The 16337-nt window shown below is 49.9% G+C and overlaps 2 protein-coding genes across 8 annotated transcripts in view; one reads left to right on the top strand and one right to left on the bottom strand.

Moving 5' to 3' along the window:
• Positions 1-5482, bottom strand: part of LOC104143713 (USP6 N-terminal-like protein) — a 117443-nt gene extending 111961 nt beyond the window's left edge. For 2 of the 5 annotated variants that reach the window (XM_009674368.2, XM_068944660.1), the window contains exon 1: positions 312-627. The gene's annotated coding sequence lies outside the window, so the exon portion shown is untranslated. Of the gene's footprint in view, positions 1-311; positions 628-2146; positions 2505-3711 lie in introns of those variants that run through there. The other 3 variants (XM_068944648.1, XM_068944647.1, XM_068944649.1) reach the window with 3 other exon arrangements.
• On the top strand, positions 961-16279 carry RNH1 (ribonuclease/angiogenin inhibitor 1). Of its 3 annotated transcripts, none has more exons than XM_009674364.2 (10): positions 961-1599; positions 5529-5634; positions 7456-7626; positions 9377-9547; positions 10293-10463; positions 11401-11571; positions 12087-12257; positions 13411-13581; positions 15161-15331; positions 15749-16279. In XM_009674364.2, exons 2-10 carry the CDS (start codon positions 5549-5551, stop codon positions 15834-15836), a joined length of 1371 nt encoding a protein of 456 aa, XP_009672659.1. In that variant the 5' UTR covers positions 961-1599; positions 5529-5548; the 3' UTR covers positions 15837-16279. The 3 variants fall into 3 exon arrangements, with proteins under 3 accessions (XP_009672659.1, XP_068800771.1, XP_068800772.1); XM_068944670.1 differs by lacking the exon at positions 961-1599 and adding an exon at positions 2684-2766; XM_068944671.1 differs by lacking the exon at positions 961-1599 and adding an exon at positions 2978-2999.
• The last annotated feature ends 58 nt before the right edge of the window (positions 16280-16337 follow it).

Below are 16337 nucleotides of genomic sequence, written 5' to 3'. Positions count from 1 at the left end.
ATCAGGCGCAGCATCCCACCCCATCCCCGCCTGCCCCGGAGCACTTGGCCAGCCCTGAGGCCAGGAGCTTGTGCCACCTTCCCATCTCCTCTGGCACGAGCAAAACAAAGGCAACTGGGGAGGAAAACAGCTAGTACAGCCTGAGTCCTCTTTCAAGGAAGGACCCAGTGAGACTGTCAAAAAGACAAACGGGCCTCACGTCACAAGCTGAACGAGCTCGGGAGTGGGACGCGAAGGCAAAAGGCTGAGAAACGAGCCCAAGACAGGGTCGCTGCCTCGCTGTGCTAATGACAGTAAGTTATCATACTCACGTGGAGCTGTCTCCGCTGGGACGTTCCTTCGTGCAGCTGCTTTCTCCTCGCCCCTGGAGGAAGTTAATGAACTCAAACTAGCAGGCCAAAGGGGCAGCCAGGTGTGAAGCACGGCTCCGAGGCGCAGATGGCAGCAACAAACAGCCTCTTCTTGCAGCCATTATGGAGCTCTCCCCCCACGACGGGACAAAGGTTGGTTCACGGCCTGCTCCACCGTCTCTTCTTCTAGAGGCAGCAACAGCAGGAGAGAAGAATGGAGTCTGTCTTCTGCCTCCTTTTTGCTTGTAGTCTATTGAAACATTAATTAATCTTCTCGCTGGTGAGGACAGGGGAAGAAATGAGGTTACTGCAATTAGCATGCGATTCAGCTTTACAAAAGGCAAGCTACTCCCCAGGGAGGGGAAGGATTAGGTAAAGCGCTAGTAGGAGTTTGGGAGGAGGAGGTACAGGAATGAGAAGCAGGGGGCCCTGCTTGCTGGGGACGCGGGGATCAACGGAGAGGGTAGTTTTAGGGAGGCGCAAGCCAGGTTGTCTGGGGAGGACTCTTCCCCGCTAAGCTAGACAGCAGCGTGAGCCAGCCCAGCTGGTGCGTGGGAGCGGGGAGCTGCCCGTGCCTGGCCCGGCCTGGGGGTTAACCGCGCATCTGGGTGAGACGGCAGCGAGGCACATTCAGAGCAGGCAGCTCCCAAACTTTTAGAGAAAAACAGGCACACAGATCACACGCATTCAAAGAAGCCGACTGAGCAGTGGTCCTCATGCGGTCAGCACAGGGGCTGCATGAGAAAAGCCTTTCCAAACCCAAGCGTGTATTCGGGCACCTTCGTCTACGTTTTAACGCTGCGCTGACCTCATTTTCAGATGGCTCCTTCAATAGCGACTACTCCTTTGCTCTAGGCTAAGGGCTGGCAAGTGTCTACACGACCAGGGAAAGGGAATTAAAGCTGCCTCTGACATCAGCGGTTTTGGGGGGAAGTTTGCGCCGGCTCTTGGCATCGTCACTAACCCAGGCGCGACTGCGTCTGGTATATAGTCACCATCAGTCTTACAAATTTGCACCACAACTGTTCAACTGTCCTTTCCGGAGCCCAAAAGAATTCAAGAATCGGATTCATGAATCACTGAAAAACCACACTGGGAGGAAAAAAAAGAAGCAATCACAATCACAAAAATATTTTTCTCCCTCTAGCAGGCACCATGAGTACAGCAGCCGAGGTTACGCAGTAACCACGGCAGGAAGGAGTTAGCTCTGTCCTAGTCGCTCCCTTTGCAGAGAGCCGTGAAGAAAAAGGTATGTATCGGAGACAAACCCTGACCCTTAAACTCGCTGAACTTTCCTTTTTGCTTACCAGGGGAGGAACAGGGAACAATTTTGAAGCGCGGAGGCTGCTTCGGAGGGGACGGCTGGTTGCGATCAATCGGCGAGCTGTTGTGTGCGCCAGAAAGATGGGGATGGGGGATTTTTAAGAAGACAGTGGGGGAGAAACAAAGGTTTTTTCTTCGGGGACCCGGACTGTAGTCTAGAAAGCTCTCGGTACCTCAAAGCCTCTCTCTGCTCTGCCCTGTGAAAGTCCAAAGGAGCTTTTTCCAGGGGTAAAATTATTAGAGAAAAAAAGCGAGAAAGGGAGTAGCCAGCAGCTGGAAGAGGAAGCAAACTCGGGTGATGACAAATATGTTCCAGTCAGTCATGCTCTGGCACCGTCGCTCCTGCGGCAGGATGGATGCGGCAGGAAAGCCTCCCTTAACTGGTTTCAGTTGGTTTGGGCGCAGCAGCTTTAGGGAAGCCCGAGGAGGGCAACAATAACAGCGGTCATCGAGGCAGCGAGACTCCTACCCACCTGCCCGCCACTGCTCTCAGGGCTTCGTTTCGAGCAGCAGGGAAGAGCTCAGGGTAGCCCTTTACACCGGCGAGGCGCTTCCCGTCTGCGTCGCGCTAAGGGAAGGAGCGAGGGGAGAAAACCGTCACGGAGGGACGGAGAGAGGGGCTTTGCAGGCCCTTCCAGCTGGCCCCAGCGGAAAGCGAGGGAGGCTACAGTGGAACGGCTGCAGCGTTTTACTGGGGACAGGGAAGTTTGTTCTGGGTGGGGAGGGAGGCAGAAATCCTCCCTCCCCCCCTCCGCCAACCCCAAGCCGGGACAAGGCCCTGAGCTGGCAGAGAGCTGAAAGGCGAAGGAGCCTCGTCAGCTTCCCGCACGGGCGGCTTTCGCTGGGAAAGGCAGATCAGCCGGCCGGGCAAACAAGCGCTTGGGCTGACCGCGCTGGGCCGGCCGCCGAAACCCGCCACGCTCCGGCCCGCCCCCCGCGCCAACCCCAGCGCCGCTGGAGGGGGCCGGCAGCAGCGGTGCCAGCCCGGCCTGCGGGGGGCGAGCCGGGGCGGAGCGCGGCGCGGGGCGGAGCGGAGCGGAGCGGAGCGCGGCGGGCGGCGGCGGCTCCTCGGCGGGCAGAGGCCGCGGCGGCGGTAGGAGGGCGCTACCCGGGCCGGGGCCGGGGCCGGGGCCGGGGGGGGGCGGCGCGGCACCTCCGAGCCGGTGCTGGGCAGTGGGCGGGGGGGGGGGATGTTTCCGGGGGCGGCGCGACGGGGAAAATAACAGGGGTTAAGGGGGAAGCCATAAATCTGACCATGAGGAAGAAATATCGCGGAGGGGAGGGTGAAATATGAAGAAACACGGGAAGTAGAAAAGCCGACGCAAGTTAAGCGATGCAAAGCGGCGCGGGGAAGGGCGAAGGCTTAGCTTGCGCGCTGATTCCTCCGCTGCTGCCATGAGGTGCCGGCGGGCCTGGGCGGCCCGTCTGCCCCGCAAGCGCCAGGCCGGACCTGCCTCGGGGCGGCGGGGGGGGGGCTAGACAAGTTGCGGAAAACCTAGCTAATCTAGACAACATCTAGAGACTTGGAATTAAGTCTTAACGGCAGTCTAGCGTCTTCTCTATCGGAAGACGGCAGTTCCCCGTAGCGGCGAGGCTAGGAGAGGAACCGCCAGGGTTGCAGGAAGGGCCGGCTGGCGCTCAGCGAGGCCGCTGCTCCCGAGCTGGCCCTGTCCTCAGTTTGCAGAAAGAGGAAGAGCTCAGGATAAAAACAGCCACCCCCCCCCCCCCCACAAAAAAAAAAAAAAAAAACAAAACCCAAAGCTTTTTGATCTCAGGAAGGTGAAACAAAAAAAAAAAAAAAACGCAGAGAGAGTAAACTTGGGAGGTGTTTGCGAAATGATGTAATTATTTTCCCCGGTGCTGTTTTCTCACTGTTTTGGGTAGGCAGCGATTTTTTAACGCCGAATTATTCAAGCCCTTTTCCGTGCGGGGGTCAGGCGCGGACAGGCAGCGAACACGAACCATGACTTCGAACAGCACTTTCCTTCAGCTGTTCATTTTTGAAAGGAGAGAGGCCAAGTGCATACACCAGTTCTACCTGATATCCTGGAGCGGTCTGCCTTTCTTGCATGGGTTTTAAGATTGAGTATACATCGTCGTCTTCCTCCTCGCACGCAGAGACGGTGGCACGTGTGCAGGACTTAGACTAACGACCCGCTTCCTGGCTCCCCTAGCGCGGCTGAGGGATTTGTTGTGCTCGCTGCGGACGATACCCGACATGAGCTTTGCTGCCAAACTCACCTTTAGGAAAAGCCTAGTTTGCGATCCCTGGCTTTTATACATACTTCTTGCTGATAATTGCGGGGGGAAAGCTAGTGCTGAACTGCAGTCAGTAACGCCTGCTTTTTCTGACTCATTCCAATGTGATTTAAAAAAAAAAAAAACAACAAATATCCTCTGGTTTGAGTCATGTTAGCAAGGCCGAGTCACCCAAGACTGCATTTCATCACCTACTGGGGCCCTGGCTTTGATACCATCCATACCCTTTTATCTGCCCTTCCTGGGAAGGATCCGCACTAGCCCTCTCTGTTCTTAACAGCGGCAGCCCCTGCTGTGGATGTAGCTGAAGTAGCAGCGTAAATAACATTGCTTAGCGCTGCTCTAGAGAGGGTCTCCTCTGCTGGTATAGAGCGGGGTCCCTGAAGGCCCAAATCGCTGCTGTACTTGTAAGCACGGTGCTTTAAAACATTGCCAAACCAGAACGATGGCTGGCGTGTTTGCTGCTTGGTTGAGTACGGACTATTGCAGCGGGGCCGAGCAGCCCTGCTGACCCCGACAGTACCGGAGGGTAAACGGATCAGACAGCTGGACTGCGAGACTCAGACTAGAGCTCAGCTATTGGCCTTGGCATATTCTTATGCATATTTATCTGTAGCTGCTCTGTAAGGCACTGTGTATAGATAGTTCAGAAGTGCAGTTTGACTGCACAGCAAAAAATCCCTGCTTTCCAGATCCTCTCTATTTAGGCTTGCCCAACTAGAGTGACTTTTTAAAGTCTAAATAGCAAAACATGGAGGAACATCTTAAGCTCCCGTAAGTTCTGCTCCTCATATGTAAGCACGTATTTTGTGATTATGAAAGAATTGCCAAAGCCTGACTTCTGTAAGCTATTCTAATGGTTGCATTTTGAAACGTGGACTATGCACGTGGACCCTGCACAGTATGTGACTGCATCTGAAAGTGCCTCAAACAGCGTTACTCATTAGCCTGATTTAATCGGGGGGGATCTGATGCAGGCTGATGCTCTGGGGAGTTGCACCTTTCTGGTCCCCACAATAGATCTTTCCCTGTCAGTATCCTGGCTTTGGCCAACCTGACGGGTAATCCGAGCCCAGGCAGTTCTCATAATCGTCTTCTCCCACCCCTTATTCTCTCAAAAAAAAAATCCTAATTTTTAAGTATAGCTTGAGATCCCACAGTCATATCAGATGTGCCGTCTGTTAATACTCAGTGGCTGCGTGGCTCAAAGCACTACAACACTAAGAGAATAGCACTGTTGCCTCTAAAAAGCCCATTCTGCTTAAGTTCCCTTGTAGAGGGAAAGGGAGCATCGTACTCTTGTGCAAGCAGCCTTCCGATAACAAGCTGCTGCAATATCTCTCTAGGATACGTGTACTTTTTGCCTACCAGGGAAGGGCCTTGCGGAGGCCCGGACAACACTCTAGCATTGCTGAATACAAGCGGTGCTTGCAGCAAGCCGATGCTGAAAAGACACAATCTGTCCCCTTTGCATGCTATAACTTGTGCCTAAGAGCTATAATTCAGCTGCTTGAAAGCTGCCAGTGGGTTCGAGGAGGGCTGCTGCGCTTGCTTCTCATTCCATGGAAAAGTAACAATTTGGTTTTACATTTTCAGATCTTACCTCCACTTTCAAAATGGAACTTGACATCCAGTGCGAGGAGATGAACCCATCTAGATGGGCTGAACTTCTTTCCACCATGAAATCCTGCAAAACCATCAGGTAGTAACTAGCTGCATGTAGTCTCTTCTAAGCAATACTTCAGTTGTTTTTCTCCTGTGAGAAGAGATAAAAGACAGAATACATTTTAGTAGCAAGACTCGGTATTGTTGAACTGTGACTTAGAATTTCCTTGGTAGCAGGGACAATACCACCTATTTTTTTTCCAGAAAGTGAATTTAAAAAAAGAAAAAACACAAACTTTCAAGGTTTTTTCCTACGGAGATAAGCATCCTTGGGCATGAACTAACGATGCTGTTATGGTATGGCCTACCCACCCAGCTAGGTCTTCATTGGTTATCTAAATATTTGACCACCGTTTTGGAACTTCTGTCCTTGTCTGCAGTTAAGATCCCTCAAGAGAGGAACACACTCTCTGGGCTGCAGGTCAGATGTGGCCAACTGACTGTTATTTAAAACTTGTGCACAAGCCACATACACAAGCCCTCATCTTTTAATTCCCCTCTCAGCCTTACAAAAGTACCTGCCTTGTGTGTTGAGCAAGCCAGCGTGAGGGAACCGTATCCCGGAGTGCAAGCTGTAGGGCGGGGTAGGACTGTTGGCAAGAGTCGGTTCAGCACTCTTCCCCAATGTCCGGCTGGGAATTCACACCCTATGGTCTCCCATCCTCCTGCTTGGGCTGGAGAAGACAGGCCACACCAAGCCAGCGATGACTTGGAGGAGGTCAGGCGTGTTGCAGGTTTCTTATTTTTGTTTTGCAAAGGAGCCTTCTGCAGGCAAAATTCATGGGCCTCACCTTGACCTCCCAAGGTCTGCCTTGGGTACCAGAAGGCAGTGTGCCCACAACCGGGATGGCTGTTCCCTGAGCAGAGGCTGGGCTGCTCAAGACATAGCGGATGAGAGCAGCTACAGCAGGGTTTGTTCCACCTAATGTTGAAAGGTGTTAAACACAATCGTATTGTTGCTGGAAGGAGGGAAGGAGAAGCCTTCTCAGGAGGGAGAAGCCTACGAAATCCTCAGTTTTCATCCTGGTGTCTGAGGAGAAATGACCTGGCACAGACTACTTCTGGCAGTCCTGGCTGTGACTGTGCCTGAGGCTGGCAGGTTCCGCAGGACATCTTCCTTCTCCTTGTGTCTTCTCTGCCTCACTGTATGTACCCTTCCCTGCCTCTCCTGCCCTGTCCCTGGCTTCCACTCCTTTCCTTAACTCTCCTTCCAATTTGACGTCTTCCCTCTGCCCCCCTCGCAATTTAGCAGCACCTAAAAAAATCCTGACTAGGAGTATGAGAAGCCCCTATCACACTGCAAATCTGCCGCATATTGAAAGTTATACTAGAGAGAGGCCACGAAGGCCACATGACTCACTTGTATGAGAACCAATTGCCAGTGGGTGTCTCTGGCATTGGGAAGCCTGGCTGGAGACCCAGTTTATCTAGTCTTAGCGCATAACCAGTCTGACAGCCTATAAATTGCCCTCTGGGCCTCAGATGGACGTCGCTTCAGACACTGGATAGTTTGTCGCTAGGAAAATCTAAATGAAGATGCATCCTCGGATTAAAGCCCTGCTGGGGGAAAGACTTGAGTCACTTGCCGTCTTCTGCACGGCGCGGTAGAGGTCTGCAGCTGGTGGGATTGCCCTCCAGCGCCTCCTGTACCAGAGCCCTGCAGAGAGAGCCTTTCTTCTGCCTCTTCAGATTAGCGGACTGGGCTGTACGTTGCCTAATAGACCACACACGTACATACAGAGGCGTTCCAGGAACTAAGGAGGCATAAATCACCCACTTCACTTTCACGGAGAGTGCTTCAGCTAGAGAGAACGAGCAAACTCGGGACTAACGCACTTCCCCTTTCCTTCTCTTTCAGGCTGGACGACTGCAATCTCTCTAGTAGCAACTGCAAGGATCTCTCCTCTGTCATTAATACGAATCCGTCCCTCACAGAGCTGAAGCTGAACAACAATGAGCTGGGAGATGCAGGCGTGGAATACCTGTGTAAAGGGTTGCTGATGCCAAGCTGTAACTTGCAGAAATTATGGTAAAACTTCACTGATCGTCTTGCTCTAGTGGTTTTGTTTAATGTGCTTTCAGTGTGCTGCAGGTGAAGTCACAAGGCAAGCCAGTATGTGATCCTAGTAGCAGAGCCACACAAGCGTATGTCAGCAATAACCTAGGTCAGATGATCAGAAAACCCCAGAAGCTTTTATGTAGCCAGTGTATTTACTGGAAGACTCCAATATCTGCTTTTTGTCCTCTAGCACGAAGAGGAGGAGAGGTAGGGTTTTCCCAGCCAAGCTAAGAGTTCCTCAAGACTTTCTTTAGAGGAGGTAGCTAATCTTGCCCAGCCACAGACAGTTGGATTAACTCTCTAGGCCTGTTTAAACAAGAGGAAGACCACAGAAGGCCCCACTCGGCCATGAGCACATACCTGACGTTTTCACAAATCTCTCTTCCCCCACTGCCCAGTGCATTTTCCAGAAATCTCTTCTGCCAGTTACTAGCACAAGGTTTAGTGGTCTAGCTGTTCGCTTACTCCTTTCTCTAGCGGCCAAGCAAAGGGGTTTTCTCGTGAGCTCTTAGCATTTCAAGAGCTGTCAGTCTTTCTGCAGACTACCAGAGTTGCTCTGCTGCAACTCTTCTCAGTTGGGCAGCAGTCAGATCTGAGATTTGGCTCAGGCCAGCACTTTTTGCAGAGGCACCAAAGCCAGATTACAGCACTCGAGGTAGCTCCCCACGGGCTTCCCTCAGCAAGCCCAGCCATGCCTGCCAGAGCTTTAGTCAGGGCCAGTGGTTGCTACCTCTGCTCTTCAGAGACCCTCAAGGAGATGCTGCCTCCTCTGTCTAGAATCTCTTCTGCAGGATGGAGTCCTCTAACCCCTGAGGTGGGTCTAGTCTTCTCATGACACTGCCTCATAAAAGTCAAACTGCATCTCTGAGATAAGCCTTCAAGAAATAGCTGATAAGCGGTACTACAAGAGTAACACAAGTCATTTTTCGCAGAGCTTGTCCTAAGGCCCAAACTTCTCCAGCGCCTCAAGTAACATTTAGAGCTCGCTCTCTCCTGAGTTAGGCTGTTTCATTTCTATAGGAACACATTCATGTTTGTCCGTTTTGGGGCTCCGGTAAGGTGTCTTAGGAAAAAAAGCAATCAAAACCAAGCCACATTTACTGCCACCACGCACAACACTTCTCCGTTACAAGAAGTCATGTCTGTTAACTCTAAACACCTCATAGCAATACTATCACGCTTCCTACGCAACTTCTCTCAGCCAGAGCACTGAAGGATCACCTGCTTCATAGATCTCTCCTGCAATATACCACAAAGCTTCTACATGACATCCAGGGATTTAAGCCAGTTTGACCTAGTTTTTTACTTTTAGCTGCTCTGGATCACCTCTCTGGGGGGCCAAGAAATTGTAAAATGCCCTTGCTTTCTCTCTGAGATAAGCCTCACATTGATTAAAACACTGCTATAAAGCAGTTGTGTTGCTATTTAATGTAGGGAGGATCCTTCTCCTAGAGATGCTATATGAGCAATTAATCTTAAAGAAATACAGGAGCCACTTTTAGTGCTACAGGAATGACATTAGCTCATGAAATATTTTGGGACACCTGTAAAGTAAGAGTACTTACCTGGAAATACTGCTCTGCAGAGGGCTAAGAACAAGCTACTGTTGGTACCACAGTGTCTTTCCAAAGCCAAACCTCAGCAGATGCACAACTTTGAGAAGAGCCTCCGCGAATTCTGGGGATGCAATTCTCTCACCCATGTTCCTTCTCTCCTGCAGGCTGCAAAACTGCAATCTAACGAGTGCCAGCTGCGAGACTCTCCGCTCTGTCCTCAGTGCGCAGCCCTCGCTGACAGAGCTGCACGTGGGTGATAACAGACTTGGAACCGCTGGCGTAAAGGTTTTGTGTCAAGGGCTCATGAACCCCAACTGCAAGCTACAGACGTTGCAGTAAGTAGTTGCTGGTTGTCTTGGTGCTTTCCTGGAAAATGCTTTTCTTCAGTCATTGGACAGCTCACGCTTCTCTCTTCTCGTCTCGACCTTGAGACAAGCAGGAGTGCGGCTGCCAGAAGTGGACTTCTTCCTGTTTTATCTGAATGCGGGTCGTACTTATTCATGTTAGTGGGCCCAGAGGATTGGTAAGAGCTCAGCCTCTGTTCCTGTAGGCCTTACTTAGCCCACCTGGCAACAGCAACTGTTAATGCAAGACCTCCCAGACTCCAAGGAGAAGTGTGATTCTGCTGCGCTTGGTGCTTGTTTTATGGCTGAGCTGGACCTGAGTCTACCAACGGTCTCCAACTAGCAAAGTACAGCTCCTGTCGAGAAGGCCCAGTAGTGAGGGTTGTGCCTTGTGTTGCAATTCAAGACTCATTCATAGGTTCTAAGAAAACCTCTGCGTTGCTTTAGAGAAGGACCAGCGTAAAAGTGGAGTAAGCGATTAGTCTTGCATGGGTCCCCTGAGGTCCAGTTTAAGAAATCCTGCCCTCTGAAATGAACAGGGAGATGCTGTTAAGAACTAGTGGCTAAAGTCTGCTTACGGTTATCTTTATTTTCATGTATTGTCTGGTCTCAATTCATAGGCCCAAATGGCATGTTTGCTGCCCTGGCTAACGCACGCTTTGCGTAGTTCATGTCATGCAAGTAGCAGGATATAGTAGATGGTTGTTTTTTCCCTGGACTTCCTTTCTCCTTGCAGGCTGGAATATTGCGAACTCACAGCTGATATCGTGGAAGCTCTCAATGCTGCTCTGCAAACCAAGCCCACCCTGAAGGAGCTCAGCCTAAGTAACAACACACTGGGAGATACAGCTGTAAAGCAGCTGTGCCGGGGACTGGTGGAGGCAAGATGCGACTTAGAGCTACTACAGTAAGGAAGAGCTAGTCATCTCTAACTGCAGCTAATCCTGCTGCTATTCCTGCCATGCATAAAACAGGAACATTTGATGTCAGGGATGCTTTAAAATTTAGGATGGCTTTTAGCTGGCTCAGACTTCTGGGGCTTTGAGGATTTTTAAGCATGTGATTTTGAGTTCACTCTTACATCTGCTGATACAGTGTGAGCATGTGCCCCAGGTTAAAGTTGCAATTACAAGGAGTGATGACTCACTAGGATCTGAGAGCAGAGGAGTGCTCGCAGGCAGCGGCTCTAGCTCTTATGCCCTGAGTTGCCAGCCAGTTGGGTATTTTTATTCAGATCCATATTTGTCTTCAAAACAAGAGGCTGGTCTTCACCGCTTGGTTGGGGTAAAGCCTCTGGAAGGGCTTAGGGCAGAAACACGATTCAGCTTATCTTGCCCACATACTGCAGCTTCAGCCCAGCCTGGCCGGAGGAGCACAGACTGCAGAGCCTGCCTTGCATATCTCTGTGGAGCCGGGTCCAGCTGCGTGGAGGCTCCAGGGCTCTGCAGCAGCCACTGGTCCCTTCATTCCTCAAGTGCCAGTTTGGCTTGTGGCTGCCAGGGACTCACTAAGTGATCCATCCAAGAGTTCCTCTTAAAAAGGACAGTCAATATAAAAGCAGAGTTGAAAAAGCAATCCTTGCATGAATGTATATGAATAATAGGTTGGATTTAAAGCACACTATAGCCTCATGGACTACAGGAGAGGTATATTGCCTCAGAGCCCTGCTGGGATATCTGACTCATCTCTTAGCCTTGCAGAGCTCTAGCAACATCCAGCTGAGCGGCACTGGTTTGCAGCAAGAAACCATCCCATAGCCCTTTCTCAGTCTGAACTCGGGGTGGTGGACTGCGACCAATACTGCATGTCCAGAGACACAACTCAAACTATGCTTATTTCTGCAGCCTGGAGAACTGTGGAATAACCAGCGACAGTTGTCGGGATATTAGCGCTGTCCTCAGTAACAAGTCATCCCTGATAGATCTGTCCGTGGGGGATAACAAGATCGGGGACTCTGGTCTGGCTCTGCTGTGTCAAGGACTGCTGCATCCCAACTGTAAAATTCAGAAGCTATGGTAAGGGAAGGCAGAGTTTAAAATCTTAACGTTTAAATCCCTCTGAGCTATCCACGTTATATTGCTGGTCTGTTCCTAACTGGTAAGCAAGTTTCTCAGTTACAGCCCCTAGTGAAACAGGGATATCTCTACCCCAGATAAGTTACCGCTCAGAACAAAAGCGGAGGACGCTATGCCTTTCCATATGAGCCGGCTGGACAGCACTGAAACCACTTGGATCAAATTCTGGGGAGAGGGTGGATGAAAGTTTGATGGCAATGCCCTGTATTCCTGTTGAGGTGTCCAGAGTTGCATGTTTGTATTCTGTGTGCTAAAAACAGAACTTCCAGGGTGAAGGATGGAAAGTAAGGAGAAAGCCAGAGAAAACTCCGTGCTGTGATACGTGAGTGGGTTTCTTAAAGCGTAGAAGAACAAACTGAGATGCTAAAACCAGAACTTGAGAACACTAAAAGAGGACTCTGTTTTCTGATATAAGTAATTATTGGGGGAAAATAATATTTTGTTTTTCCCTGCAGGTTATGGGACTGTGATCTCACAAGTGCTGGCTGTAAAGATCTCTCCAGAGTCATCAGTACAAAAGAGACTCTCATAGAGATAAGTCTGATAGACAACAACCTGAGAGACTCAGGCATGGAAATGCTGTGTCAGGCACTCAAGGATCCCAAAGCTGAACTCCAGGAGCTATGGTGAGCTGCTATGAGGTTTCACATCTCCACTGCCCTCTTTTGAGACCTTGCCAGAGAAAGATAAAGTTGAAGTAAGGCCCACCAAGTAAATCCTCAGTTGTGAGGATCCCACAGACAGCTCATGCAGATTGTTACCTAAAAGATGTACAGATCTTAAGGGGATTTGTATTTCTGAACTCCAAGATGCTTTGAAAATCCGCCCCAGAGTCATCTTGCTATAAGCAATAGGGAACCAAACATCACTTTAAAAGCTTTCATCTAATATATTTTGTTGTGCCACAACAAGCAACTTAGAGATTCTGTGCAAGACATTTAAAAGGTGTCATGCAATAGCAAAGTGAATACTGTGATCAGATATCTCAGGTTCTTTCCTGGAATCCAAGCTCTCCCATTGATATGCCAAAACTGGAAAGCTTGTGTTTCAAGTACTGTATCTTGAGGTACAGGTTTTCCTTCTGAAAGAGAAAGGAAGGAAACTCCTTCAATGAAAAGCTGTAACCCTAAGCAAAAAAGCAGTCTCTTTGGCAGTTAATTAAATGTACAATTGCTGCTTCTCAGAAGGACTGAAAAAAGTCAGCACTGAAACCTGTGGTGCCCACTTCACGGTCTAAATCTAACCAAAGATGACTCCAGCAACATAAATCTTTCTCAGCAGCCTCTCTACTGACAGTGTTACCTTTTAGATTGCGATGGTCTGGTATAACACGGTCTGGAGAGAACTGTCCTTTCACGGAGAACTTGGAACAAGTGACACAAATTTTCCTACATTGCAAGTTCAACTCCCACATCTGGGTTCTTCCCCTGCCTCCAGTAGCTTGGGAATCTGCGAGGTGCCCTGAGGGTGAATGGTGGAGCTAAGGTGACTGCAAGAGCAGCACATTTCATCTCTGACCGAGAGTCTGCTCTTATCCCTTAGGGGCAGCTGTCCTTCCTCGATGCGTTCTCCGAGGCGGGCATCCTAAATGTAAACAGTAGGAGAAGGGATGCTTGGAAAGGACCAGGCTGGACAGAGGGGATGAGAGAAGAATTGTGATTGTGGAAAGGCTTCAGTTTGTTCTCACTGGCTCGGCTCCTGTGAGGCCAACATGAAAAAGTGAGCAGTGGTTGATATTCTCTAGGTCCCTGGAGTTCTCACTTTATTCTTGCCTTACAGGATTAGAGAGTGTGGGCTCACGACTGCTTGCTGTAAGGCAGTCAGCTCTGCTCTCAGCGTGAACAAACACCTGAAAGTACTGCATATCGGCGAGAACAAGCTGGGGGATGCAGGCGTCGAACTCATGCGTGAAGGGCTGCTGCACCCGAATTGCAACATCCAGTCCCTATGGTAAGGTGCACCCTCAGAGGGCTTCTCATCTATTGATGTGTTGCCCTTCCAAGAACAACAGGCAGAGAAGGATAGCGATAGGCGGTAGCATAGGTTGTTTTTTTTTTTTTTTCTCTCCATACAAGAGACAATTCATGCCACAAATTAACGTTTACCCAGACCAATCCCATCTAGAAGCCACAACTGCCTGATACAACTGCATAGGCTGTCAGTCATGCTCCCTTGCAGGTACAGCCTGTCACCAGTGCAGTGGTGATTGAGAGCCTTCCAGAGGCTCTCTCCTGGGGCAGAGCTGGAAGTTCATAGTGCAGCATACCTTCAGGATCTAAAGTAAAGTGCAGGCAGGCTGGAAGGAGCTTGCTTTGGGAAAGCCTGTTCTGCAAACAGCTTACTGAAGAGTTTTCTGCATCCTTCTCTGAACTTGCTCAGGGAGCCTCTTTCAGACGACATACTGAAAGAGAGAAAGCAGTAGTCCTGCTCTAACACATTAATTCCTGTCAGAAGCCTAGAGCTGCACTCCAGTGCTCTAGTGCAATCAGTAAGTTGAATGGATGGGTCCAGGGAGACATAGGTAAGACTTGACGCCTCTGCCCAGAAGGATATTTTTTGCTGACCAACTAAAGCCACTTGTTCTTAACCGAGAGGCCTCAGTTGCCTTGTTCATAGAAATGGTTTGCATAAATTGGTGTACATGTCCATCTCAAGAGTAATAAACTTCAAATTACTTTATAACTATACCATAAGTACCATCAGAAACAATAGTCCACCGTTTCCCCAGTCACTGCTTCGCTCCCTCTCTTGCTTTAAACAGCTTGAGGGAATCCGTCGCTACTAATGTTTAGTCTCCTCCACCTCATCCTTCTGCCGTAGCAGTGTATATAGGAATATAGGATAGTGGGTTCTCAGCCCCTGAATTAGGGAAAGATGTGCCATTCCCTTAGATTAGGGCGCTCCGAGTGACACAAGACTGTTTAAAAATAAGCCCTTTCTTCCCCTTTCCTCCTGTTCCATTTGCCCACTCTATCCTTACTGCTCAGGTGCTGGGCTGCTACATGGTAACGCTGGGGCATTTAGTCATTCTGCTCTTCCCTTCCCTCCACCATGTTCTCTCCTCCTTACGTTCTCTTAAACGCATCTCTTGCGGACTCCAATTAGTGCACTCTATATTCGAGGCCTCTGGCTTTTCTCTCTTACATAGCCTTCTGAAGACACAGTGGCAAAATACGTGTTGTATTATGAGAAATATTAGATACTGTCAACTTGCTAGATTCATTGCATTATCTTCACAAGCATGATGTTGAAATTGGGACTATCATCTTAGGCTTCCTTCTCCCCCAGGCAGCCACGCGCTGTTTAGCTTTAGGGAAGACGTCCTCAGGTGTCCATCGGTCACCAAGACTGCCGTCTTCAAAGCATATCCTCCATGTGAAAACCACACACTAGCCCCTGCAGAAGTCTCCCAGATAACAGCCTAATGAGACTCCCTGGTCTGCACCAGGGATATTCCTGCCCGTTGCCCGAGTTTGGGCTGCTCGGCTAAGAGCCGGCACTCACTGCGTTGGCCTCTCTTCCCCTGCAGGCTGGGTAACTGCGATCTCACAGCGGCCTGCTGCCCGACTCTCGCCACGATCATGGTTGCCAAACAGTGCCTTACTGAGCTGGACCTGAGCTACAACACTCTGGAAGATGAAGGCATGAGGAAGATTTGCGAAGCCCTGAGGAATCCAAACTGCAAGTTGCAGCAGTTAATGTGAGTGACATTGCTGGTTTTGCTTACGTTCCCTCTGGCAGGCAGCAAGCTCCGGGGAGATAAGGGATGGGCAGCAAGCAGGGACTGCTCTGGGGAGGGCCTCCAAAAGGCAGCTGGTCACCCCGGAGAGAATCAAACACTGTTTGCATGTTACAGAAACTCCCTGTCCCTTCCAAGGGACATGACTTAGTGGCTCAATCCGCCTAAGTGTCTGGGGCCCAACAAGCATGCAGTGGTGATGGCTGGGGAGAGATAACACGGGCATGTTATTGGCTGCTGGACCGGACGATGCAGTCTAGCTGGGGCCCTTCCTGTTAGGTGATCTTTCCCGAAGGTGATTTGTGTGCCTTTTTGCCTTCTCTTTCCTTAACAGCCAAGATGCTCACTAAACCATCTTGCCTTTTTGTTTTGGTTTAGTTTGTATGACATTTTTTGGAGTTCTGAAATGGATGATGAACTAAGAGCCCTAGAAGAATCCAAACCTGAACTGAAGATCATTTCATGAGTGCTGCAGAGCCAAGTCAAAGCAACATCCTCTTAATCTGACCTTTTCATATATCAGGCTAATTAACTTAATATAGAATGTGCTTTTACCAAAAAACATTCATAGGGTCCCTGAGTGGCTGTCCAAGGGAGTTGATAAGCCTTCTGTGCATCACTGCATGTACTTAAACCTGAGGCTTAATAAAGCTTTGTAAGTTTTCACTGCAGCATTGCTATCCTCAAACTAAACACTTACTGGGCATCTGCTAGAAGTGGGTCTCTACCCCTTTAGGAGCTCTTTAATCCTAAAATCCCTCCTAATGTATTAGTCACCCTTTAAAGGGAGATAAGGCCAGAGGAGAACTGCCCCCTCTATTATTACTGGGTGGTGCTTTTGCCAGGCCTCTGGGGAAAGCTCTCCAAAACCAACACAAACATGTTTTTTAACCCCAGATTGAGCTCTCCTCTGCTTTCCCTAAAAGACTTTTTGGAAAAGCAGTGGTGGCCAGAGCACTGGAGAAGA

The sequence above is a fragment of the Struthio camelus genome, chromosome 5 (genome assembly GCF_040807025.1).
Source record: "Struthio camelus isolate bStrCam1 chromosome 5, bStrCam1.hap1, whole genome shotgun sequence".
Lineage (NCBI taxonomy): Eukaryota > Metazoa > Chordata > Aves > Struthioniformes > Struthionidae > Struthio > Struthio camelus.
Note: the sequence above shows the minus strand (reverse complement) of the source record. Positions and strands in the feature narration are given on the sequence as shown.

What these genes read in the sequence shown, in the direction of transcription:
- RNH1 (XM_009674364.2), top strand. Translation starts at nt 5,549, where the DNA reads ATGGAACTTGACATCCAGTGCGAGGAGATGAACCCATCTAGATGGGCT. An exon ending in TGTAAAATTCAGAAGCTATG is followed by an intron (nt 11,572 to 12,086) that starts GTAAGGGAAGGC and finishes TTTTCCCTGCAG; the next exon opens with GTTATGGGACTGTGATCTCA. An exon ending in TGCAAGTTGCAGCAGTTAAT is followed by an intron (nt 15,332 to 15,748) that starts GTGAGTGACATT and finishes GTTTTGGTTTAG; the next exon opens with TTTGTATGACATTTTTTGGA.